General features: G+C 45.1%; 1 protein-coding gene across 5 annotated transcripts in view; it reads right to left on the bottom strand.

Annotated features, from left to right (window-relative positions):
* Nucleotides 1-7,271: 7,271 nt before the first annotated feature.
* PLCB2 (phospholipase C beta 2) overlaps nucleotides 7,272-26,622 on the bottom strand; it is a 62,231-nt gene continuing 42,880 nt past the window's right edge. For 2 of the 5 annotated variants that reach the window (XM_039534839.1, XM_039534840.1), the window contains exons 19-32: nucleotides 23,235-23,389; nucleotides 22,603-22,767; nucleotides 21,965-22,064; nucleotides 21,433-21,537; nucleotides 20,561-20,634; nucleotides 20,014-20,101; nucleotides 18,472-18,528; nucleotides 16,457-16,670; nucleotides 15,986-16,154; nucleotides 15,018-15,094; nucleotides 12,570-12,665; nucleotides 11,374-11,431; nucleotides 10,243-10,329; nucleotides 7,272-9,515 (exon numbers count right to left, since the gene is read on the bottom strand). In XM_039534839.1, the coding sequence (XP_039390773.1) occupies nucleotides 9,225-9,515; nucleotides 10,243-10,329; nucleotides 11,374-11,431; nucleotides 12,570-12,665; nucleotides 15,018-15,094; nucleotides 15,986-16,154; nucleotides 16,457-16,670; nucleotides 18,472-18,528; nucleotides 20,014-20,101; nucleotides 20,561-20,634; nucleotides 21,433-21,537; nucleotides 21,965-22,064; nucleotides 22,603-22,767; nucleotides 23,235-23,389 (1,736 nt within the window). In that variant the 3' untranslated portion in view covers nucleotides 7,272-9,224. Of the gene's footprint in view, nucleotides 9,516-10,242; nucleotides 10,330-11,373; nucleotides 11,432-12,569; nucleotides 12,666-15,017; nucleotides 15,095-15,985; nucleotides 16,155-16,456; nucleotides 16,912-18,471; nucleotides 18,529-20,013; nucleotides 20,102-20,560; nucleotides 20,635-21,432; nucleotides 21,538-21,964; nucleotides 22,065-22,602; nucleotides 22,768-23,234; nucleotides 23,390-26,622 lie in introns of those variants that run through there. The other 3 variants (XM_039534842.1, XM_039534841.1, XM_039534843.1) reach the window with 3 other exon arrangements.

Below are 26,622 nucleotides of genomic sequence, written 5' to 3' on the forward strand. Positions count from 1 at the left end.
CGGCTCCGGGGCGCCTCCCGCGCATGACTGCTTGGGGCAGCCAAAAACATAGAGCCGCCCCTGGGCCCTACCCCCCTCTGGAGACACCTGGGGTACAACCTGGAGGAGCAGGCAGCCGGTGAGTTCCCCACCTTCCCAGGGATGGTGGGGCTCAGGCTTTGGGCTTCCACCCTGGGGTGGCAGGGCAGCAGGCTCCGGCCGAGGGGCTTTGTGCTCCGGCTGTGCAGTGGCAGGCCCCAGGCTCTGGCCACGGAGATTCCGGCTCTGGCTGCAGGGGTTCGGGCTCTAGACGCCCGCTGCCTCTCCTGACCCCCGCATCCAGTCTTAGTCTCCAGTCTTTGGAAGGCTGAGTAAGTTCGCTGTGAAAAATGCTACATGTGTGTTTGTTAATATCACTTTTCACAACTGACTTACTAGCTAGCAATAAATAAATTACAATGGCTTGGACTTGTGTATATACGTATTTATTTTTTTCCTAAAGCTAATTAAATATTTTAAGAAAAAGTGTGAGCGTGTGAGCCATCACCACACTCTGAGGCCACCACCAAAAACTGTCCTGAGAAGCCCTGTACACTATGCAGGGTCTGGTCTGGTCTGTATACTTGGATAGAGCTGCAAGAATGCTGCAGGAGTAAGTGATGTTAGCAATTCAGAAGATTGTATTCTTTCCACAGAATCTTTTGAAACTGTGTCCTGGTGGTATGATGCTATGGAACACTGTGCTGCTAATGGTATCATTACCATTCAAAGCGGCAGCGCTTTGAAGCGCTAAGTGTAGTCAAAGCGCCAGCGCTGGGAGAAAACTCTCCCAGCGCTGTCCGTACTCCACCTCCCTGGGGGAATAACGGACAGCACTGGGAGCGCGGCTCCCAGCGCTGGGGCTTTGACTACACTGGCGCTTTGTAGCGCCGCAATTTGCAGTGCTGCAGAGGGTGTGTTTTCACACCCTGCTGCAGCGCTGCAAATTTGTAAGTGTAGCCAAGCCCTCAGAGAGGGCATAAAAGAAAATTCCTTGTCACTTGTAATCATTAAAGGTTGTATAGCACTTTTTACAGAAGTAGATCTATTAGCCCATGTCCTGGCTGCATCCCACTGGCTAATTTCAACTGGAGATGCATTCCCAGATAGAATACTATAAAATGCCTAGTCACGATGGTAGCTAGGTTGCTTTACTTTTCTCCCTAAGAACTGTTATATGGTGTTGCTGACACAGAAGGTATTTTACATTCTGCCTCAGATGTAGTGTCATTTTAATAATCAGCAAGTGATCCTAATATACACAGTCTGCAAAGCGCATTTGGATCTTTTCGGAAGAGGGGTGCAACAGTGTACCTTAAATGCATTCCGTGTGTTTCATCCAGCTCTCTGTATAACCTGGCTCTCAGGGAAACTATGCTGCTGCTTCATTTTATGACTGAAGCTGCACAGTAGAAACTTGTGCAGTGCAGTGACATGAGTCATGCTCTTGTTTTTTCTCTGCTTTTAAAAAGTGCTATTTGTATCCCATAACATTAAACATAACTCCTAAAATTACTTTCTCATATATCACTGAGCAATCATATCCTCCTTCAGCCTTGATTGTTTGAAAAGGCAGATAGCTCCTCCTTCAAGAAACCTCAGCGAGACAGGCTGTGGCAAGGAGTGGAATAATACCAAAGAAAATTTGTCATTTTCCCTAGTGTTGCCACCCCAGCAGAATGTCATCCCCAGCCTTGTATCAACTTGTCAAGGAATTAATAAGCAACTTGGATATGATGACTAATGGAATTAAATGAAAAGCAGAGGAGGGTATTGGCTACATGTTTCGACCAGGCAACTTTACTCTCAGAAATCTTGCAGCCAATTTCAGGGCTCCATGTGAATAGTATTGTGGAACCAGTACTAATGATAAGGTGTGGTTGGGGAACACTGTCAGCATAGTTGGAAAGATCCCTGGGACTGATGGTGAAGAGAATGGAAAGTCTCTCAGGGACCAGCAGGTAGTTCTGTTTTGTTTTATTCACTTTTGTCTTGGAAGACAAAAAAAGAAGAGTTGCTGCCCCTCCTGTACTGTTCTGGCTCTTCGTGTATGTGAGTGACGTTGGCCCGTACAAAGGACAAGTGACCTGTTGCTTCTGCTAGCTTAGGAATTAGTTCTCCTTTAGTTCATGGGGTAGAAGCCTGTGTTTTGACAATTGAAGGGCCAGTGTTCCAGTCCTGGCTTCTCACTCGTGTGCATCTGTAGCTGTGGATTTATTACCCTCTGTTCTTCCATCTCATGAATGGTACAGGAGTGGGAGCTCTAAAGAAAAACTGCTAATCTGTGGCATCCTTAGTAAAGCTGGCCTCTCTCTTGCAGCAGTCCCATTGCTTACTGGTGGGATTCTCCATTTCCAGGTCTAGTCCCAGGTGTAGAGGGCAGAGCACTAATTAACATGTTCTTAATTTCAAAACAACTGATGCTCTCAGACTGAGCTGTTTTTTGAGTGAAAATAATAAACTGCTTCCTGGTTCTAGCTCCACCCCACTGAGGTGTGCCTTAGGTCCTCAAGCCTCAGTGGTTGAGTGAGGTTCCAGCAGATGAGAGGGAAATCGTTCCAGAAAAGCAAAGGAATTGGTCTGACTGGAAAGCAATGAGGATGTTACTGCTTTATTTATATTAACATGAGGTACCAACCATGGATTGTGAAAAGCACTGGTCTCAGGAGGGGTAGAGCTATTATTATTATTACTTGTAGTGCCTGGAGTTCCATTCTGATGGAGTCTGCTAAGCCACTATGATGAAGCATGAAGGGATAATAAATATGTGATACATACCTACACTGGCATCAGATCTGCTTTGTAATTCAGGGGTGTGGGGGAGAGAAGGCAGCAACAGAGAAATCCAAATCCCGTCTTTCCCAGCAGCTATTCCTGTGAACCAGTGATGCAGAGAACGTTGGAGTAAAGCAGAGAAAATGGAGTAAAATACTGAGTTTATTGGCGTAGTGTTGATAATCAATGGTCCAACATATGGAATCAGCTAAAATGTTTCTTCTGTGAACGCCCTTACTGAACAGCTGTGACCCAGGTGCACAGCTCCCTATGACAGTACAGTCAGAGGCGGATTCCCACTGCTCATTCTGACAGAAAATTCATCTTCATCCAGGTCAGTGTTTATTGGCTCAGTTCTCTGGAGTGCTCCAATCAGCATATAAGAACAGTCTGTTTTTAGTATTCCCATACCAGGTTAGTCTATGAATTGTATTTGTATGTGTATGAAGTATAGGAAGACACAGATTGGGGTTAGCATAGTAGGATCTGCCACAGAACATTTAGCTTCAACATATCTGTGTTTATTTGAGAGAACAGGAGGCCCCTCTCACATACACTGTCACAGTTATCTTAGCCCCTTCGAACTTCTTGTTACCCCCAGAGTGTATGTAAATGAGTTGGGGGGGCGCAGTTTAATGTGTATAAAAGTATTTAAACTATGTTCATTTGGATAGCTGAATACGACTTTGTGAATGCCCCACTGCACCATATTTTGATATCTAACAGTGCAATGCAGGACCATCGATTTAAGATAACAGACAACGCTGGTTAGTCATATGTAAGTTGCAGTTATAATCAGGGATTTGGAACAATCACATTTTTCAGTTGCTCCGCTCCGGGCATAAAACCTACTAGTCTGCACTCCAGCTCCGGGCTCTGCTCTGAAGCCCTGGTTATAATGACAAAACTTCTTTGGTTAATAAATAAAAAGTTTTTTTAAAAAATCAGACAATGCTGGTGGCTGGTTGTTTGTTTTTATTTGAAAACATTTTTAAAAAGTAAGCACAAGTTTACAATTTCATGTTGACTTGCACATTTAGTACATAGTTCTAATAAGCAGCCAACAATTAGTATTATAAATTAAAATATATACATATAAATGAGATGCTAATAACAAATACCTATTACTATTAGGGGAAAAAAGGCAGCAAGGTTTGGAGTTTGTGCACATTACAGATTTTGTCAATGTATCTGATTAAAAAGTAGCCATGTCTCTGTAAGTGACGTAAGTATAATTATTTTAATACCCATACGTTTTATGGATAACCTATCTCATGATTTACTAAGCTGTTTATTAACAAAGGGGATCAATAATTATGCCATCTTTACAAGCCAATAAAGAAAGTCAGAATTCATTTCATTTGTTTATTCACAATATCAGTACAGCGAGAGCTTAGGGTGGTGCATTATATTTGTTGGCTGAGGTGTTTGGCTATGGCACAAGGCCTGTTTTAATGGCCCAGACAATTTTTTTCTACATATTTGGGCCTGCAAACCAAAAAATCTGCCTTCCACAGCCCACTTTGGCTTGAGGGCTGTTGATGTTAATGAACTGGACCATGCAATGGACATATTTGCAGCCTAGCACAATTTAGTGTTTTAAAAAAACAGATGATTTTGGCCAGTGATGCAGCTACATTTTTAGGTGATTTCAGTTAGTTCCTGAATGTGCATGGGAGCTGGTTCTGTGATGAATGAGGTGCTGGTTCTGAGCAGGCCTGGCTGTGATCCAGGGAAGGGACTATGAAGACTGTAAACAAGGTTTGGTTTTTGCTGCTGCTGAGCTGACAGTAGCTATACATGTACCTAACGCGCACACACATATCAAGTAGCTGGTCGTGAACATGGGAAACAGCAGTGACTTCAGTGTAGTTTATACCAACTTTTTTTCTAACTCCTTCAGTCTACTTCTGTTTGACGTGAACGGTGACGAAGTAAACTGAGTTGGGTTTTGTTAAGCTTTGGTATTGGCCAACTGCAGCACATTTCCAGATTCACCCATTATTAATATTGCTGCCACAGTCATTTCCGTAGGCATATCAACAGAAAGATCCTTCTGTCTCTTGGGACTCCCTTTTTTTGGTTTAACTAGACATGAACCCAAGAGGCAGAATTTGGATCCAGATAATGAAAATCCTTCAAGTTCTGGGATGCCCTCTCCAGCTGGAACTGCATTTTTTAATTAAATATAACTGTGCATCTTCGTTGGAGTTCTCTCATTACTCAGGTTCATGAGAAGGAAGCAAGAAAAAGAGTAGGTGAGGATAACCCTGGACCCTTGATTTAAGGATCAAGAATGACATTCTAGTGGTATAAATTGCTTTGATGTAAACAGAGTTATCAATAGAGTGTGGAAGTCAGTGGACCACTGCTATCTGGGAAGGATTACATGCCTGAGAAACATACTACATTAAGTATCAGAGGGGTAGCCGTGTTAGTCTGGATCTGTAAAAGCAGCAAAGAGTCTTGTGGCACCTTATAGACCAACAGACGTTTGGGAGCATGAGCTTTCGTGGGTGAATACCCACTTCGTCGGATGACATGCATTCGACGAAGTGGGTATTCACCCACGAAAGCTCATGCTCCCAAACGTCTGTTAGTCTATAAGGTGCCACAAGACTCTTTGCTGCTTTTATACTACATTAAGAATATCCTTCCACTTAACTACAACTTTATTTAAGAAATGCACAGTGGGGTCAGCATCTCAGCCAGCAACATGGAAAATAACAGAGCTGTGAACATATATAACCGAGAACAATGGAAGCTTAATGTTCCTGTTGTCACACAGCTGTACTGTAGTCTATTCCATTCCCACTAGTTTGCCCTACACTCAAGAAAAAGGTGTGTCAGAAGTTTTATAGAAATGTGTTTTATTTTCCAGAAAATAAATATGTCACAAATTTACAATACACAATCCCACTCCTGTTATTTAATAATATCAATGCACATCTCATGCAAATGCAGTGCTACAGAGGAGGTACATTATCTCCTTTACCCAGCCATTAAACCAGATTTAGAACCTCTCTGTAGTAGCAAACCTGAGCTAATTTCATGTCTATCTACATTTTGTAATGCATTCATCATGGGAGTATCCAGTATAATAACCAACATTTTTTGTAGCACCACTAAAGCTAAGCCTGCTGCTCCCTGCCTCTCCAAACAAGATACAGACCCGGGGAGAACATTTCTACAACAGTGTAGAAATGTTGTTGTGGGACGGCACTTGGTGTCATTAAAAAAAAACAGAACATGGGAAAAAGTAGCAGTCCTACAGAAGCAGTATGGGAAAGTGTATGCTTGTCCCACTTTCTTTCATTAAGTCTCGCTGTTTCCAAATGAATGACGCACAGGGCTGAATGACTTATCAAGAGATAAATGCAGTACCATTAACACGTTATCATGTAATAATGTAAAGATTATTGCTTCCAATAGCATCAACTGCACTGCTTTCACAAGATAACGTGTATCAAATCAGCAATGTTCATAAATCTCAATTAATTGCTGTACGGACCAGGAAAAGAATTGGGGGCAAGTGTGCAGACATCCTGGAAACAGACATTGTAGCACTGGCATTAGGGTTATTTGCTAGCCCTGTCCCAGTCCCTGGTGTAGGGATTGTGTCAGGGCAAAGAGGGGGCATGACGAGAGTGCACTGAACTATGCTATTCTGTGCTTTCCTGCATCCAGAGGCTGAGGAGGTTGCTCGAATTTACACTGGGGACCAGGCAGAGCCTTGAACAGTTGTAGACTACAGGGCATGCAAGTCACCTTCCACACATCCTCACCCCCCACTCTCTTCCTGCCCCACGCGCAGAAATGAGTACTGGGAATATGGCCCATGATGTTTGGTTTTGTTCACCTTATGCTAGAAAGCTTTGTATTATCTAGAAGTGAAAGTAACTTAAAGGATTTACCGGTATGCCGGAGTCCTGAGTGGGGGTGTGGCCTCAACCAGAAGAGGCGGGGCCTTTCAAGTTTTAAAGGCCCTGGGGCTCCAGCTGTGGCTGGGAACCCCAGGGCCTTTAAATCACCCCAGAGCTCCCAGCTAAAGAGGCGGCTGGGAGCCCTGGGGCTCGGGTGAATTAAAGGGTCCGGGGCTCCAGCAGCCGTGGAGCTCCAGGCCCTTTAAATCACCGCGGGAGTCCTGCTGCTGCTACCCCGGGGCAGCAGGGCTTGAGTGAGGATTTAAAGGGCCCAGTGCTCCTGCCACTGCAGGGAGCCTTGGGCCCTTTAAATCCCTGCCGGAGACTGGATGCTGGGACCCCGGGGCTCCTGCCATTGTGGGGTAGCGGCAGTGGGGCTCCGGCAGCAATGTAAAGGGCCAGAGGCTCCGGCCGCTGTGGGGAGCCCCAGGCCCTTTAAAGTGCCGCTGGAGCTCCAGCAGTGGGGCTCGGGTGGTGCTTTAAAGGGCCCAGGGCTCTCCGCAGGGGCCAGAGCCTCTGGCCCTTTAAATAGCTGCTGGAGCCCCGCAGCCGCTACCCCTCAGTGCTCCAGCTGCCAGAGCTCCGGCGGTGATTTAAAGGGCCCAGGGCGCCCCGCAGCAGCTGGAGCTCTGGACCCTCTAAATCATCGCCGGAGAAGCCGGTCTGGTCTGGCACAGTGTACCGGCTCTTGCCGGTACGCCGTACCATACCGTACCGGCTTACTTTCACCTCTGGTATTACCCAAGAGCAGCAGCAGCAAATGGACACCAGGTCTCAGACAATCTAAGGGTCACATACTCCCATCTGCAGTCAAAAAATGCAGAAAGTCTTAAGGTCAGGACTAACATACTTCAAAATTAAGCTATGTAACTGAAGATCTGTATTATGCCCTTCAGTCTGCAATTAAAGTTAGAAATAACTACTGAGGAAGTCAGAAATCTGCAGCTACTGTAGGGAAGACGCTGCAGCCTGCACTGTTACACACAGTGCATGGCAGCATGTGTGCCAAAGGGTAAACAGCATAAAAAACCTCCTCGAGTCCCTAGCAAGCTGAGATAAAGGCCACAAACCTCCTGTGTAGCGTATGTACTGAAGGAGTTTCTCTTCCCTGATTCCTCCCACACTGTCTACTTCTTCAGACTGCACCGCCTGCGGGAGAGTTTGCCGAGCTTTTGTTCTAATACATTGGTACAGACGCATAGTGAATAGGAGGTTTTAGCTTGGGCACAGAATTTTGAGGCAGGTTTTGAAACAAATTGCTGTACTTTTTGGTAGGCCAGCCAAGGGAACTGGTGGCCTTACGTTACGAGGAACATTCATGGAAATGCTGTTTATTTACCCTTAAAATAAATTAAAAGTTTTCAAAATTGTGACTGTATGCTTCCATAAGGGCCCCAAATGTGGAGTTATCATAGCTTCATTAGAGAATCTTGATGGGGCTCTGTAGAAAACTTTATGGAATGTCCACAGAGAATTGGACAGGAGTTCTCTAGGTTATTTTGTAGTAATAAATGGGAGAAATGGTGCATTTCTCTGCATAATTTCTACAGGTATTAGAGAGCCCTTACAGATTTTCTGTCTATACATTCTATGAGGGGTCAACCCAAGTCTAATTGGGTCCCATAAAACCTGTCTGTAGAACCACCAGCTTCCAAAAGATACAGCAGAAGTGAAAAATAGTCACTAGGAAAAAGAAGACATTTAAACAAAATCTAGAAAACTGATCATAGAGTACTCTCCTTCCATTTCCTAGGGGGTTTTTTCCACAGCAATTTATCTAAAATCTTGTGTGAACACCAGCTTAATGCTCTTTGAGATTCTTCTTTCCTCTGCCAATAGGAGAAATCCATGGAGCCAGCACTATTCTGTTTGAGAGAGGGCTAATGGTGCACTGATGGCATGAGGTTCTTTAAAGTGACCTTCCAACTCACTTCTAGTTTGTGGAAGGGCTTCCTATAAACAGGATAAATTTGATGAAGGCTGAGATAATGAAGACAAGCTAGCTGTGTCAGAATTGCCAGTCATGAAGCCACTAATGCTCCTGAAATACCTGCTGCTAATTTCACACCCCCACCGCCCTGTCCCTCTCACAGCCTACAAAGAAATCTTCCATTCCACACTCACACCTGTGACTCTCCCCAAAATACTTTGCGATGCTTGCAACGAGTTAGCAACATGCAGTGCAGATCTGCCTTCCCGGGGGACCCCCAGAGGGAGGGGACCTTGGTGGTGTGACACTAAGCCGGAGAGGAAGACAAAGTGTTTCCTACAGATCAAACCTCCCATCTATGGGTGATCCCATAAAATCTCTTCTCATCCACATTTTGAAAGACAGCGAAGAAAGTAGTAAGTTTCTGGTGAACTTCAGCAACCCATACAATTCCCTGGCTGGGAAGGATGGTCTTCTGAGTAGATTAAGTTTATTTCATGTCCATAGCTTTACTGTAGACTCTATTAATGTTTGAAATGAGCTTCCAGAAGCAGAGTAAGGATTAGGAGAAGCATCTCTCATAATCTGCTTTCCCGATATTGGTCAGACAACTCAACTTTTTGGGTCTGAGCTATGGAGGTCTCAGCCATGGATGTCTCAAGACCTGATATCTCAGCTACAGGTACCTTTCCTTCTGATTGGTCCTTAGAGCCTTGTTTTCCTTCACTGCTAGCGTTCAGGGCTTCTTCCTTCTTGATATTAGCCTCCAGAGGGAAGCAGACCTTCACACAGTTCCTTACCAAATCTTGTACCTCCATGCTAAGGGTTTTCATTTTCTCCTCATACTCTGCCAAGGCATCCTTCTGGAGCTGCAAATAGGAAAAAAAAATTAGTCACTCAGTAAATGAGAGGCATGTGTCCTGGTGTCACTCTTGGAACACAGAAGAAGCAATGTAAAATTCGTTCCAAACTGGGTTTTTATAGAATTCTTAATTTGAAAAGTGAATTTAGTGCTGGTGAGAGGGCTGGGATTTTAGCAGTGGAGGCTGAATTCTTTAATCACAGAACACATACATTAAGGCAGTGACTGTGTAAACTTCTCATCAGAGTCCCATCATGTCTCAATCCTGTTTTGGAGGCTCATCTTACGAGGGGAGAGGGCAATTTATTGTCCATAGCTGAGACCATCTTGGCCTCTCTGGTGAGGACTGTAATAGGGGTGCCAGTTATAATTGTATTTTTTATATTTGTACCATAGTCTGCTGAAAAATTGAAGTGTGATCACTAACTCACTTCACATAGGCTATCAAGAAGCATTCCAGATAGTAATAATTTTTGGTCTCTATCAAGGTTGGCATTGATGCAGTGACCTAGAGATGAGCTCCATGTTCTCCAAATCATACCATTTCTGTGTAACTTGTATGGGATGTGTCTGAAGTGGGGACTAATCATATGCGATATGTGTACATGGAACTGATACTATACAGGGTGGTGTTATCAGAAGGGAGTTCAGAAAGAGGACTGGCTCTCACATTAAGTCCTGGATTTACTGTATAGAGTGACCATATTAAATCCTGGATTCTTCTTTGCCTTTACCTGGCTTTCTTTCTCCTTGATCTTTTCCAAACAACCTGCCTGCTTCTCTTCCAGTTTCTCCAGATACTTGGTCATCTTTTCTGTCATCTTCAAGGAATAAAAAAACAAATTTAAGTTTTAAAAGAGACATTTCTTAGCGGAGCTGTATAAACATTGCAGAGAAAGTTCAGTATGGCCAAAGCTGTATGTAACATGCTTATAAAGTGCGTGTCACATCCCCGTCTAGCTCTACTATTTCTGCCAGCTAATGGAGTTACTCTGTGAGTAATCAAGGTGCTGTGTTCAAAAGCTGGTGATGACCTATAATGGTGGGGAGATTATTGCATGAACACACAATATATACCATGGCTGGATCTGCTCATCACAACTGATGCTCCTCCATGTACTGTATAAAGTGTGCTCAGAAGAGCCTCATGTTTGCAAAGATTTTTCACACATGCTTAACTTTAAGCACATGAATAATCCCAGCAATACTGGGACATAAAGCCATGTCTCTGAATAGCCATGCTAGAAAATTCTTTCCCTTCAGCATCCTGCTAGGTGGATTTACAGAACCCTGGAGAAATCTCTTTTGTGATGCACTGTCTCCAGCTGGCAGGACCTACAATCCTTAGCAAGATTATAGCTGTCGTCACACTATCACAGAAAGCATAGTCACTAAAGATTTGGATCTGCATATACCTTAAGGATCCAGTGCAGCAGGACTATATACCCAAGGCCTGGTCTACACTACGGGGGAGGGGGGGGGTCGAACTAAGGTATGCAACTTCAGCTACGCGAATAGCGTAGCTGAAGTCGAACTACCTTAGTTCGACTGACTTACCCGTCCAGACGCGGCGGGGTCGAACTCCGCGGCTCCAAGGTCGACTCCGCCACCGCCGTTCGTGGTGGTGGAGTTCCGGAGTCGACCGGAGCGCGTGGGGAGTTCGAACTATCACGTCTTGATTAGACGCGATAGTTCGAACTCCGAGAAGTCGAACTCACCGCGTCGACCCGCGCGGTAAGTATGGACCTACCCTAAGAGAGCTCAATGTTTGCACAAACCAGTGACACGCACACAGTACGTACACAAGACAACACCACCTTGGAGAGAACAAAGATGCTGCAGAAGGTTTCCACAGACACACTTACCAGTTTGACCATCTGCACCACTTCTTGAATGTGTGAATTATTAATTTCTCTCTTTAATCTTTAAAAACACAACAACAGCAGATATTAGTAAAAACAAATCCTGTCTATCTGTTATCTTTATCCAAGGCACCAGTTAGTCAATGTCAGTAAAATTACCATAAATTCTCATGTTTAAGATAGGGTCCATATAGAAAGACCGAATTGTATTTATAACCAGGAAGGATATTACATTGTATATAAATGTGTAGCGTAGGTAAAGAGTGTTAGGAAAAGGCTGCATTCCCAGCCTTCATCTGAAAAACTGAAATGGCTGGAAGATATTGAGGCTTCTTTGCTACCTTAATGATTAAAAGACTAAGATTAATAAGAGAGCAGAGCCTCTAGGATAGTGGAAAACACCAAAATGAAGGTACCAACCATACCAACTTGTGGTAAGTCCATAGGGAGATTCTTCTCCATGTAAGCACACTGCTCTAGTCAAGGCTTTCCAGCCTTAAGAACTACAGCAGAACACTTTCATCCATTTGTAATGACCTCAGGGGGTTTTCATATGGACTCTTTGGGTTCGATTCTGAGAGATGTTGAGCACTCACAGCTCCTACTAACTTCAAAGGGAATTGCAGGTGGTCAGCTCCTTTCAGGATCAAATCATTTCAAGTTGTACTATGTGGAGCTGATCTTCCCCTATAACACTACATGTATGGAAGGCGCTGCAGAGCAGTGCAAGAGCTGAATGCAGACTGCAGCAGTGCCCTTACTACCATATCTAGAAATCTGGCCTCTCAGAGCTTGTGTGCCTGTTTACCAGAAGGTGATGGCAACAGGGAGAGGGATGGAAATCCAGCCCACATGAAGACAGACCAAAGCTGGAGCAATACCATCCGACGAAGTGGGTATTCACCCATGAAAGCTCATGCTCCAAAACGTCTGTTAGTCTATAAGGTTCCACAGGACTCTTTGCTGCTTTTACAGATCCAGACTAACATGGCTACCCCTCTGATACTTGACACCATCCTGTGAGGGTACCTGAAATTAGGCTGATAAGGGAGCAAGGTATATTGGTTTGCCTTCCATGTCCAATTTAGTGGTGGTTACTGACTGCCTAGTGGTGATAAAGACCATAGTGCAATGGAGTTCTCTGCCTGGGATTGTTCTCTGGTCTGTGCAGACCAAGCCCTAGGATCTCCATCCAGTACCTCTCCTGAGCAGTCTTGTCAATGGTACTCTTGGTCATGGCTTGAATTCGGTCCAGTCTCTTTGCCTCCAGCTTCTTCTTTATCTCCTTAGTATCACTGCAGAGATGAAGATGTCATGAATGACGGGACCAATAACCATCAGACACTCTCTGTATATGAGCAACTGGTTTCTAAAAACACATATCTTGGAGAGCTTTTCATACAAGAAAGGCAAACCTGGTAGCAAGGGAAAATTTCAGAAGAGATCTAAAATAAGTCCCTTTGTTTACTGGATTTAAAATGTACCTTACCCGAGGTGAGTGATCTCAGGGGGCTAGGACAAAATATTATACCTGGATTACATCATGCAAATCATGCAAATCCATTCAGAATACTCTTAATACTTTGCTACACTTGTCTCTGCTAGAATATTGATTGATTAGAGACACAGAAAGTACTCATAACCCTAAGTAAAAAGAAGCAGGAAGGCTTTGTACGATGATATGGGAAAGTTAAAAGAGGATATTTGAGCCAAACCAGTATTTGTGAAAAAGTAGAAATCCAGCCCATATGAAGTCAATAGAAAGGAGCATAACCTATAGCAGATAACATGTGAAATGGAAATTAGGAAGGCTCAGGGAATTGAAGAGCAAATAGCAAAGACAAAAACAAATAACAGGAAATTCTTTAAGTATATCAGAAATAGGAAATGTGCAAGTGAATCGATGGGTCTTGCAGGCCCACTAGGGAATAAATTGCTGAAAAGCAAAAATTCTCCAGGTCAGGATGGTATTCATCCAAGAGGGACAAAGAACCTTTAGAATGAATGAAATGGCTGAGCTGGTCACAAAAAAATTCAATTTCCCATTAAACTCAGCGACTATATCAGAGGTCTTGAGGATAACAAATATGCTCATCTTTTAAAAAAGCATGGGGTGACGTTGGGAATTAGAGGCCAGTGAGCATTACTTTAGTTCTAGGAAAATTAGTTGGAAAGTTTAATTAAAAGCAGAAATATAAAACATCTAGATGTACATGGCTACTGCATAGGAAAACTGTTCTTTAATTTACTAGAATTCTTTTAGTATGTCAACAAAATAATGGATAAAGGAGAACTGGTTGCTATTATTTGCACTTTCAAAAAGCTTTAACAAAATCACTCAAAAAGTCTACTAAAGAAACTATGTAGTTATAGGGTGAGGCAACTGAATCAGAAACTAACTGAGAGACAAACAAGAATAAGACTAAACAGTTAATGTTCAACATGGCAAAAGATTAAGAATTGGGTACCCCAATGTTCTGTACTAGAACTAGTGTTGTTTAATATATTTATTCATGATCTGGAAAATATGCTGAATAGTTAGTTGGCAACATTTGCATGTGACACAAAATTATGTATTAGTCAAGACTAAAAAAGACTAAAGAACTTCAGAGAGCAGATACAGTTTAGTGTTGAAAAAATGTGAGATAATGTACAATTTGAATTACTCGTACACATTGTTGGGTTCTAATTTAACCATAACCACTCGAGAAAAAGACCTGGATTTCTTTTTGTGAAACTTAAAGGCAGTAAATTTAAACCTGATAAATAAAAACACTTTTTACACAGCATGTAATTATTAACCTATACAATTCCTTTTTAGAAGATACTATCCAAGCCAAGAACTTAGTAGGAGTCAGACATTTATACTGACAATTCAAATATCGTCAATTACACTAAACAGGATAAAATATAAGGTCTATAAGTCTTCATGTTTCAGGACATAAGCCTGCCTGGGGTAGGAAGAAATTTCCCCTCTTAGCATCTTACTCCATAAATTCATAGATCCAAAGGCCAGAAGGGACCATTGTGATCATCTAGTCAGATGTCATGTATAACAAAATAATTCATTTTGAAGTATAGCAGATCTTTTAAACCATCCAATCTTGATTTAAAAATTGCCAGTAATGGAGAATCCACCACAACCCTTGGTAAATTGTTCTAACGATTAATTACCCTCACAAAAATTATAAATGTCCATTGAAGCATTTCCTGCATCTTCCTCTCATGCATTTGGCACTGGACACTGGTGGCGAAAGAACACTGGACTAGGAGGTCACTGGTCTGATCCAGTACGGCAATGTACATACGCCTAGATCCACAAACTACAATCACCTTGCAGACAATTTTACCTGCTGTACAATATCGCAAGCTGCTATCCATATAAAACAGAGTGTTGGCCAGCTAGAGCAGCTCTAACTTCATTGCTACTATGCTCTGAGGTGCAACACAGAGCACCATTCTGGAAGTCAGGAGACCAGAGTTGTCCTCCCATCTCTGCCACTGACTCATAGCATGACCTTGGGTGAGTCACACAGTTTGCCTGTTTGTATGATAGTGATGCTTACTCAGCTCAGTACAGCGCTTTGTGATCTACCAATGAAGTGCGATACTATTATTACTTTGTTATTCAAATGATCATAATTTACCTTTCTGACGATTCCTTCAGTGCCTTCAGCTCAGCTGCCTGCTTCTCCTTTGCTACTTCTATTAGTCTGGCAATTTGCTGTTCAAAAAAACCAAACAAACAAAAAAACCAAACAAGAGTACACAGTCAGGAGCTAACTGATTCAGGTTTATCTCTCCTGCCATTGACTTCACCCTTCATTTACTTACAGCAGTCAATTAATCAACATGGTTTTGGAACTGTCACACTGTGTCTGCAAATTGTATTTGTGTATGTGGGCCAAGCTGTGTTGATGGAGTGCATCAGGGCACCATTGGTGGAGCTATCCCTGTGGGTCACAGCACATATTTGTAGGGTGTACCATGTGTGTATGTTCCTACCCTTTAGTTTGTGTGGGCAGATACAAGTGCCTCTGTTACACTGGGGCTCTGGGTTGCACTGTACTGGTGGGCAGTCATCGAGCTGAGGGTGACTCCTTGGCTAGCACTAGATTTGGGCAGTGCCCTATCTTCAGGTATAGTCTCTCTGGCTGTCATTCTCCCTGTGAGTGGTGATGCGTCTGAGGGCACTGTGTCTACCACTGGCATTCTGTGGGATATGTTGTGTCTGATGGCACGACGTATATAGACCTGATCTTAGTTCCACTGAAGTCAGATGCAGAAAATACACTGATTCCAACAGGAACAAGATCAGGCCCCATGAGTAGCACTCAGCCTGGGGGGCATGCTGTGTGTGGGCATTGCATCTATTGGCATTGCTTTGATTATGGCTGGTGTGAAATATGCTGGAGCGGCTTTATTCCAGCATGTCATCTGCAAGGATACAGCAATGTTGGTGACTAGGGCTGTGTCGGTGGGCATTCCTGTGGCTGGCTGCATCTGCAATGCTCTAATGGTAGCAGTCAGTGAAGGTGTAACCTGGCTGGTGACACTCTCTGTGGGCTACCCCCAGTCTGTGAGTGCCTAGGTGCAGTACACATGCAGTCCATACCTCTGTGGCATGGTGCTCTTTCTTTTTCCGAATCCCATCATACTGCTCTTCCCACACTTGCTTTAGGTCCATTTCCAGCTTCCCCTTCAGCTCCAAGACTCGGCTGTCAGCGTTCTCTGCCATCTCTGCTGGATTCCCTTCTGCACCGACCTCCTCTACAGTCAAATTCCTGTTAACAGGAGGAACACAGGAGGAATGCTTAGTGCAGCACAGAAGATAATCCATTCTACGTGTTGCACCATATCAAAGAGTCCTCCCGTACACCTCTGAGCAACTGTGTGCACATCTATGGAAATATGTGGCAGGCAGCCCCCTCCATGCCTCTTTTTTGGAGGGTAGGCATGAAGACAGGGGAAGTGTGTGGCTCATGTGTGTTCCTCTGAGGGAAGCACTTAGCGCGTCTTGTGCGTGCAGTCAGCAAGGCCTGAGTGCCATGCAGCACATCTGGGGACTTCTTATGCAGTATTTTACCTTTTCTTTTTCTGGGTTTTCCGAGGGTATGTGATCTTCTTCCTGCTACACTGGGTGACCAACTCTGAGAACAGGGCTGAATATCTCTGCAGCAGCTCTTCCCTGCGCTTGCTTCCCTTTCGCTCCAGCTCCTTCAGCTCCTTCTCCTGTTTCTTCAGCAGCTTCATAAAAAGCTTCATCTTCTGCAGTTCCTCAAGGCTGGCTGTTTGGAGCTCTAAAATACAATATAAAAAGTGTCCTGGCTGGCTGTCTAGCTCACCTACCTACCTCTCTCTCATGCAGACATTCTTTCCATACTCTAATTTCCTTTTGTTTCAGGCTGTTTTTCAACACTGCCTCCAGCACCTCCTCCCTTTCATCAGGGTAACTGCAAAGTCAGTAAGCAACAGGTTGATTCATGGTCTGGGTACATGCACGTAGAGCTGCCAGTTCTGTATTTTGTCCTGATGGTCAACCTAATTGTGTTGGGACACATCAGGATGTCATGAGGCACAAGACAAATTCACAAAATTAACTGTCCCACAAGCTAGGACAAATTTTAGTTGGAAAATATTGGGATGGGGTCGCAAAGTTATTTTAGGGGGGTCCCAGAGCTGGGCAGCTGGAGGGCAATGGCTGTTGTCCGGGCATCCAGCTCTGAAGGCAGCGCCACGACCAGCAGCAGTGCAGAAGTAAGGGTGGCAATACAGTAACTCCCCCCTACAATAACCTTGCAACACCCTCACAACTCCTTTTTGGGTCAGGACCCCAACAATTACAACACCGTAAAATTTCAGATTTAAATTGCTGCAATCATGAAATTTACTATTTTAAAAATCCTATAATCACGAAAGTGACCAAAATGGCCCATGAATTTGGTAGGGCCCTAATTATGACCAGTATAGTCTTACATTGTCTGGGGAATAATGGCCTCTAGTTCTAATGTATGACATCCCCTCCAAGGTGTGAGGAAAGAGTTTTGCTAGTGGCTTTTAGGAGAGATGAAGGGTTATGGGGAAGGGTGCGAGGGAAATGTTACCGAGACTCCATTATCTTTGGGCAGCAAGTCACTAGAACTCTGGTATCTGTGGTTAAAAGGTTATTGGGGTGCTAAGGAAAGTAATGGTTCGTGCTTGGGAATCTGTAAGAACGATCTGAACTTTAGTTCTAGTGACCATTTGAAAGTGAGGAAATTCAGGGAGAATGTGCAAACACAAATGTTTGAGTCAGGAAATTAGGCTTTTTGAACTGTTGCCTTCTAAAGTAATGACTCAGCTATTTGCTGTATTAACAACTATCCTTATACAACCATAACTCCATCCTAACAATGTTTTTTTAATTTATGAATATCCTTTATTTGTTGAGTAATTTATTCATAACTGTGATGTGTGGAAATTTGCAGCAGATGGATGGCAGGTAGTGGGGTAGTTTGACTGAGGACAGGTGGACTCATCCTTGTGCCCTGTTTGGTGGTATATTCCGGCATGTTGGATTTTTATTTTGATGTTAATATTGTGTATTGGTTTTATCACACAGCATTATGATGCAGACAAATAGGCAAATAATAAGGCATTAAATCAACAGATGAAGGGCTCAGTCCACAGGGGGGCTTAAGGTGCCCTGTAGCCCTCTTCGTGCTGCTTCTGCCAGTGTAAAGGGGCCTTAAAGCCAGCAGATCTGGCCACTGTAGCATTCCTTTAACATAGGAGCATCTCTGACTGGGGTACCGGCGATGCTGGCTCTCTGCTGCCTCCTGCAGGAAACCCTAGTATAATGTGTGTGTTGAGGGCAAGCTGGCAGGCATCAGAACATGGCTGAAGTGCTGCTGTGTTTCAGCTATTCACAGCTGCTGCAATGTCCCCTTGGGGCCATAGGCAGCAGAGCACAAATTAGAGCAGCCCTGAAGCTACTCTAAATTATGCAGGATGACTAAATGTGCCCCAGTTGGCCTAGGATAGGGGAGTCACAAAGGTGGCTTAAAGCTGTTTTTGTATCCCTTCTCCCTGAGCCCTCTAGAGTAATATTGGTGTAATTACCTGCAACTTCTTTTGCAACTTCTTTTTTAGTTTCTTCCTTCCCCAGGACCATAGCTCCTAAAACCAGAGAAGAGATTCTTGTTCATACTCTACTTCTGGGCTGATGGAGCAGTGGAGAATGGGGAGCGGGGACTCTGCCCCATTCCCACTCTTGCTTACGCTGGTGTAAGGGATGCTGTGAGAGGCGCAGTATATATTCCCGCATCAAATACCTTTGCTGCCATTTTTACTGTTTGGGGAGAAACATTACACACAGAAGCTGCCACAAGCCTCAGAAGGAACTCAGGGATCAGCTCAGCTGATCAATGGAGTGTCTAACATTCATCAGCACTCAACAGAGACAATGGAACAGAACTTCAGTAAGGTCAATCTTGCCAGGTGTGGAGTGCCCTCAACATGGCTTCAGTGGGATTTGATGCACCCAGAACTTTGAAAGAGGCAATCAGGACCTTACAAAATTATGCTTCAAAAAATAACATAGGTAAGGAACACTGAGATGTTACTGACTAGAACCAAGTCATCCATTAAATCCGTCAAGCTACATTTCCTGCCCTCAATGTTGGTGAGGATTTGGGTAGCCTTGACCTCCCCTCATACCACTAGCATAATCAGGAGTAATTCTGCTGAAGTCAGTGGCTTCTTAGACCAATGTGAAAATAAAGTAAATGAGAGAATTAGTTTAGTGTTTATATATTTCTGAGAGAAAAGGATTCTACATCCTTGCATTGATTCAGTCATTGTGGGACTCATTTCAGATGACTGGGACTGAGACCTATACATCCACGGCACATGGCACACAAATCCTGGTGCCATAGGCTTGAATGGATATGAAGGAATAGCTTTAATCTGGAAACCCTTCCCCAGGTCTGGATGTCTGACTGTAAGGAGGAAAGGGTATGAAGGCTGGTGCTCAATTTGTTAATGTACAGACATTTCTTTAGCACCTGCTGGTAATTTATAACATGAACTGTCTCGCCCTCAGTTAGGTGTTTCTCTTTTAACCATATCTCTGCTCCTTTCCAAAATGTTATCTTCTTGTGACTTTAGTGCTGGTGAAAGGTGCTGCATTATCAATGTTGGGAAGTGACCTCCCCTATTTATCCACAGTACAGGAACGGTACAGCATAAGCAATGGCAATGTAATCTTCATCCATACTGCTGCACCTATTATGGCCCTACACTGACCTGGAGTGACCACCTCTAGGGGTAAGAAGACAGTTCTGTTTCCATGCTCACTGGACCTTTGGTTTATCTATTGAGATTATCAACTGTGCTAATTGTGATGGTGATTTTTATAATGTTGTACACTTGGAAATGGAATGAAATCCCACTCGTTTCACTCACACACACAGAGTGTGACTGGATGGTTACAACTTTTGTTCACTATTGAACAAGGCCAGAATTTAAGCAAGTGACCCAGAGGTGAAAGGCTCTGATCCCATTACCACCCTCTAGGGCTATCCAGCACCCCTTCTTTCAATGTTCGAGCAATGTACATCTCCCTCCTCATTCTTTTAGTCCCACCCACATCTACAGCTTTACCTGCAGGTCCATTTGAAGAATGCAAACTAAAGGAATTTGGCATCCCATTGGTGTGAGCTGCTGTAAGTTTCTTCTGCATGTCAGGCCTCTAAAACAAAGATCAGACGTGAATCAATGCTACAGCAAAACAGACCCAGGAAATAGATGTGGAGGCTGATAGAGCAACTGATATAAGCATAAATCCTAGCAAAGCCGGTGAGGGAAACAGTACAATGCTTTCCCATTTGAGACAATGGAATCTCCCAAGAGCTTAACATCATAGTCTGCTTAGTTTTGCAATCTGTGGGCATGACTTTCCTGACACCAGGCAGGATCCCCTTTGGTAGTTTGTTTTCTTTACAGTCGCTGCACCAGGAGCTATCCACAGCCTCAAGGAATTAGACAAGGCTTTCTGAATAGACACTGAATCCCCTTTTACCCTTCAAAGACTGGACTACTGCTACACTGTCCTTGCTCCTGGCAGGGTGAAGAAGCATCAGGACAAGCACCTTGCATCATTTCAGACGGAACCCACAAAGCACGTTGCAGAACGTGTAGAAACACTCACCTCTGCAGAACCCTGTTTCAGCTTGTCCTGGGTATTAAAGAACTTAATGGGGTTGGAGAGAGCAATAGTCAGATCTGGAAACAAAGAGCAGGTCCAGATTGTCAGTGGACTCGTCAGATTTCCCCTTTCCCTGCCACTCAGATTTTATTTCTGGGAATAGCCATTCTCCACACTAACTGCCTGAGAGATGTACTGCAGCCTGAAGAAATCCCTCGCTCCCTTTCCTAGTACTAGAGTGCGTTTCCATTCTCCCTGCTCTCAGCCCTCCCTCGGAGGGGTTCTCTCCCACCCCGCTGTCTTTTCATCTCAACCTCATCGTGGGGAGAGCACTCCCGACAAGTTACAGGGAGACACTGCCATTCTGCCTACACGGTTCCTGGGAATGCTGTTTTCCCACTGAACCTCAGCCCTAACTAGAGCTGTGCAAAATGTTGGCAATGAGGTGGAAAAACCATGTGAAGCTCCCAAATATGACGCTCAGACTAAGGCTGGTAAAAGGACCAATAAACCCACCCTGACTGGGGTGGGTGGTATTTTGAGTTGAAACAACTGCTTAAGTAGTGACTGGAGGGACCTGTAGGCTGTGGCAGAACCAGAACAGCAGACAAGTAGAAGGTGCGCTTGGAGAGACTGCCAGTCACACTCCTCTCCTGTGCTCTGTGTGCAATTCACCTCCAAACTGAGGACAGCCCCACCATCACCTCACTGGGTGAGATTTCCAGCCTCACACACTAGGGTAATTTTCTTCTTGGTAAATAAAACCATCCCAACCCACAGACAGAGAGAGTCGGTCATCTTCTCTGGCCATTTCCGTATACCAGCAGTTTAGAGTCGGGGGGGACATACCACATCAGGCACTCCAAGTACATTACCTGCCCAAGTGTCAGGGACATAGTCCTTCATCTCCAGGTACACAAAGAGGGAGGGCATAGTGAGTGGCATGTTACTCTCGCTGCGAAGGCAAACGTGGTGATAGCCTGATAATAGAAAACAGGAGAGAATGAGTGAGGGCATTCACCCCACCCCCACCCCATGTCCCAACAGGAAACACTGCAGTCTGTGAGTGACGTGGAGGAGAAAGGGAAAGCACTCATATTCGGGCATTATGGGTTCCACTGCAATGAGTTTGGAGGGTCTCTGCTGCTTGAATCCCTCAAACACAACACAAAGGAATGCAACATTGACTGACTGATCTCCTGTGCTCAAGAGAGGACAACACAGCATCTCCCTTCATCCCCAGAGAGAGCACCACTGCACTTTGGACCACTGTTTCTAGCACTGCTACTTGCATCAACTCCATCAGCACCAACCCCTAGCATAGCTCAGCTTAATATTGTACTGCACAGGACAGCAGAGGACAGTGATGGACACAGAAGGAGTTTCCACAGAAAGGCCTGATTTTACCTGAATGCACAGCAATAACGGGAATGATGCGTTGACCAATGAACTTTCCTCCTTCCTCCAAAGCCACAATTCTGAGAGAAGCCAACTCTGGCATCAGAATCTGGGGAGAAAAACACAAGAGCTCAAGCCCCAGGTGCCTTACTATGACTCCTGACAGGGTACTGGTGTCACTAAGTAAAAATGTAAACACAATAAGGAAATCACGCCCCCCCCCCCCCACTGCCCAATAAGAGCTGCTTTGTGACCCCATAGTTTACAAGAATGAGCTCCAGGTTGGGAACCAGGCATTTCTGAGGTCTAACCCTGGCTTTGGGCTAGTCACTGCACATGGCCATGTCTCAGAACCATCCTCTAAAATGGAGACAATACACAAGCCTCATTTGATTAGCAAATTCAGCTTGAAAATGCTCGGAGAGGAGTGTTTTGGCCTCTGGGATGTCCAGAAAGGGTTCCCAATGATCCTTCATCAATAGGGGAACTTGTGGTTGTTCGAATCTCTGGCCCATGGAATCTCCACAAAGATCTTTATGGATCTAAGAAGGAGTCTTTCATGTGGCCCTGGAATCCTCAAAGAAAATGCTCATGTTCACTGGTTTCTTTAGGGGCCTTTTATCTGAGTTACCATGAAGTGTTGTTACCTTTTCAAAAACAAAAGCCTCCTCCTTCCATACCGGGTTGAGGGAATTGGCACTTGATGTCAGCTTGGTTCTGTATTTACGTTTTGGGTCCCCTGGCAAACCAAACAATTCCACTTCTACATATGTCTTCACACTGCGGTCTGAGAGGAACTGGCCAGAAAGGATCTAAGAACAAATAGAAATAAAACTAGCAATGGCTAGTAAAACCCTCTCCAGCCTTAGAATTAGGGTTAGGGCTACTTCTTCTGTTGCCTGTCTCCTCTTCTTTCTTGGTCACTGCTGTCCTCCAGCCCATTCATTACCTATAACATGCCTGTCTAATTCCTCTTTCCTTTCCCCTGTGCTCCTTGCTTTAGTGCTCCCCACCGTCATCTTCCATCCCTATCACCAGAGCCCGGGATTATTCCATGTGGCAGATGCTAATTTTCTATTTTCATATGATTATGATTAATTTTAAACACTGAAAGGATTGGGAGTTGCCATAGTAACACTCTCCGGCAGGAAGTTACGGGTTCATTTGCCATTAAGAGCCCTCCTGGGTGGCAAATAGAGGAGCTATAGGTGCCAGTTATCTCCCTGCTGCGAGTGTGCAGCTCTGTCAGGAGAGAAACAGCACAGGGGCTTGTACTTGCCGTTATTGACAGGATGCTTGCTACCACCACGTCAATGCGGTCCACAGAGTAAGGGTCGAACTGCTTGTCTGGGCGCCGCATGAATTCGTGTTTGAGAAGGTAGCCGCTCTGGCCATTGAACTCAAAGAGGGCCATATTCTGTTGCATGGGGACATCTGAGGGAGAGGGACAAAGAGAGAGGAATTTTTGTGGGAGTGCAGCAGTAAGGTCTGTATATATCAAGGAGCTGTAGAGACTGAACTTCTGTAGTCTGCACCTCACACCCTCTCCTGCACCCTAACCCCCTCCTACACCCCAACCGCCCCCAGCCCGGAGCCCCCTCTTGCACCACAAACTCCCTCCCAGACCCCTCACTCTCTTCTGCACCCCAGCCTCCTACCCCATCTCAGCCAATGCACACACCTCAGTAGAGAATGTTACACTGATTTGTGACAATCCCTGAAGGGTTTTTGGGTCTATAAACCACAAATGACACTAATAAAAAGTAAAATTAATTAAATGTCCAGTGTATTGTATGAGGTTAGGTGCAGTGTGACCATATGACCCCTGAACCCAAACTCCCTCACAGAGCTTGGACTCCTCACTCCTGCACCCCAACCCCCTGCCCCAGGCTCAGCCCAGAGCCCCCACCCATCAGTGGCAGCTCCAGGCACCAGCGCTCCATGCACGTGCCTGGGGCGGCAAGCCGCGGGGGGCACCCTGCCGGTCCCTGTGAGGGCGGCAGTCAGTCAGCCTTCGGTGGCGCACCTGCGGGAGGTCCGCCAGTCCTGCAGATTTGGCAGCAATTTGGCGGCGGGTACGTCGAAGCCGCGGGACTGGCGGACCTCCCGCAGGCAAGCCGCTGAATCCACAGGACCGGGGACCTCCCGCAGGCAAGCCGCCGAAGGCTGCCTGACTGCCGTGCTTGGAGTGGCAAAAAAGCTAGAGCCGCCCCTGCCTCCCACATTCCGAACCCCTCGGCCCCAGCCCAGAGTCTGCACCCCCTCCTGCACCCCAACCCCCTGCCCCAGCCCGGTGACAGTGAGTGAGGGTGGGGGAGAGCGAGTGACGGTGTGAGGGAGGAATGGAGTGAGCGGGGCAGGGCCTCAGGGAAGGGGCAGGGTAGATCTTGGGTTGATCTTAAATTCAAAAAGTGATCTTGTGCGTAAAAAGGTTGGAGACCACTGCTCTAGCCCTTCTCAATCTGTCTGCTCCGCTATTAATGTTTGCCCTCTCCTCCCTTTGCTATTCACTCTGTTCCTTATTCTTTCTATGCCCCATATACCATACAATCCCCTCTCCACCAGTCTCTCTGACTTTCACTTTTCCTTCCCCTCTCTCCCACTTTCCCTCTCCCAAGCCCACCTATCGATTCCCAGGCCAGAAGGGACCATTGTGATTGATCATTTAGTCCGACCTCCTGTACAACACAGGCCAGAAACCTTCTCCCAAATAATTCCTGTTTGAACCAGAGTGCATCTTTTAGAAAAACACCTAATCATGATGTAAATTTGCCAGTGATGGAGAATCCACCTGAACCCTTGGTAAACAGTTCCAAGGGTTAATTCTCCTTCCTCACTGTTCTAAATCTGCACTTTATTTCCTGTCTGAATTTGTCTAGCTGCAACTTCCAGCCTCTATCTCTTCTACACCCTCACGCATGTGTGTGTGAGGCCTGGTCTACACTAGGCGTTTAAATCGGTTTCTGACGTAAAAACGATTTACCGCCAACCACAACCACACAGGCACCATATATCGATTATATAATTTTTTTTAATGTTTCTTGTTTCTGTTCTCGTGCTGAGAGAGAGCTAGTAACGCTATATAACGGTATTAATTATGTGGGTGTGTGGATGTGGACGCTGGCCTCTTATCGGCCTCTATTGGCCACCGAGCTACCGCCTCTGGACAGATCTCTGAGCTCGGATCTGAGCAGACAGGAAAAGCAGGAAAAGCTTTGCGAACTTTGAATATTTCTGTTTTTTGAAGCCTTTTTGCTCGTGCGCGGGTGGTGCAAAAAAAAAAAAAAAAAAAAAAAAAGAATAGCATGCGGATACCATGCGATGTGGATCGCTGTGTGGGCGCTGTAAGTGTTCTATCAAACGTGTTCAGAAAGAAAAATTCAAATTAAATTTTAAAAAAAAAATTTTAGACAGATCTCCAGGCTCAGCGCACTGCGTGACAAAGCCACAAACAAAGAGAAGAAAATGGGCTCATGGACTGGAGACAAATGGACTCACCAGTATCCACAGTTCCTGGCTTCTCCCACTCCTAGTATCATGGCTCTTGGGCAAGCTCAAAAGCTTCTAGGTCAAACACAGGTCAGTCATAGTGTCAGGGCATACACCACCACACCCCCCCAGACCCCCACCCAAAAAGATCTACCAACTCTCTTGGACTCTCTAACATGTCACTCTCTTGACTCTGCTGCTGAATGCTGACACTGCTGAGCACACCACTCACAAACATCTTTGTCACCCCCGCCATGGGTGGCTGATGGTGCAATAAGCTCATCACCTGGTACTGGCATCAGGCCTCAGGTAAAGGACTGGTGCAAAGTACCAAAATCAAAGGGGCATGATGATGGACATCTGGGGTTCTGGTTCCTACATTTGCATGTGGGGTGAATTTTTGGTGGTATATGGCTGATAGCAGGGAACCATCATGACCATCATCAGCTGCTCTGCATTCAGCCCAGCCCCCCCATGTAGATGTAAAGAAAAGTCTCCCTGTGCCCCTGCCTCTCCTACTGGGATGCTCTCTCTTGTCCTACCACTGCCTTGTCTGTCCTGACTATCATAGCAGCTGGAGGCTGCCTTCCACTCTTTGTCACTTAATTATCACTGTGTCTATTTTTATGCATTCCATATTACTTCATCACACAAGTGGGAGGAAATGCAAGGGAAGGAAGGGGAAGGGAAGAATGGGGAAAAAAGGTGAGGTTGTTGTGTGAGCACCAGGTGACAGAATACAGCTGAGAATACATACAGCTCTGCACACAGAGCAGGCTGTGCTGCTGGTTCTCTCTCTCAGTGGTTCTGGGGTTCTCTAGAGGCAGGACTAGGGGCAGGACTAGGGAGGACTACTGCCCTATTTCTGACTTGCTGGATTTCTTCTGGGAGCTAGGCTTTTTTGATTATTTTAAGTTAAGGAGGAAAAACTAGGAGGAGTCATTCCCATTTTCTGCATTGCTTTGGCTAACAGCAGCCAGGGCAGCAAGCAGCAATGATCAGTAACAACATTGCAAAAGGTAATGTAGCTACCAATTTATGGTATGAATTATGGGTATGGTAGATGGTGCAAATGCATGCTGCTGTGCAAAGCTGCTCATGCGCAAGCAAAAAGCATGCTGCTGTCGCTCGCTCTGTGCCAGTGTGGCTATCTCTAGTCTCCATGACAGCCACAGTCA

This window comes from Mauremys reevesii, linkage group 4, assembly GCF_016161935.1.
Source record: "Mauremys reevesii isolate NIE-2019 linkage group 4, ASM1616193v1, whole genome shotgun sequence".
NCBI lineage: Eukaryota > Metazoa > Chordata > Testudines > Geoemydidae > Mauremys > Mauremys reevesii.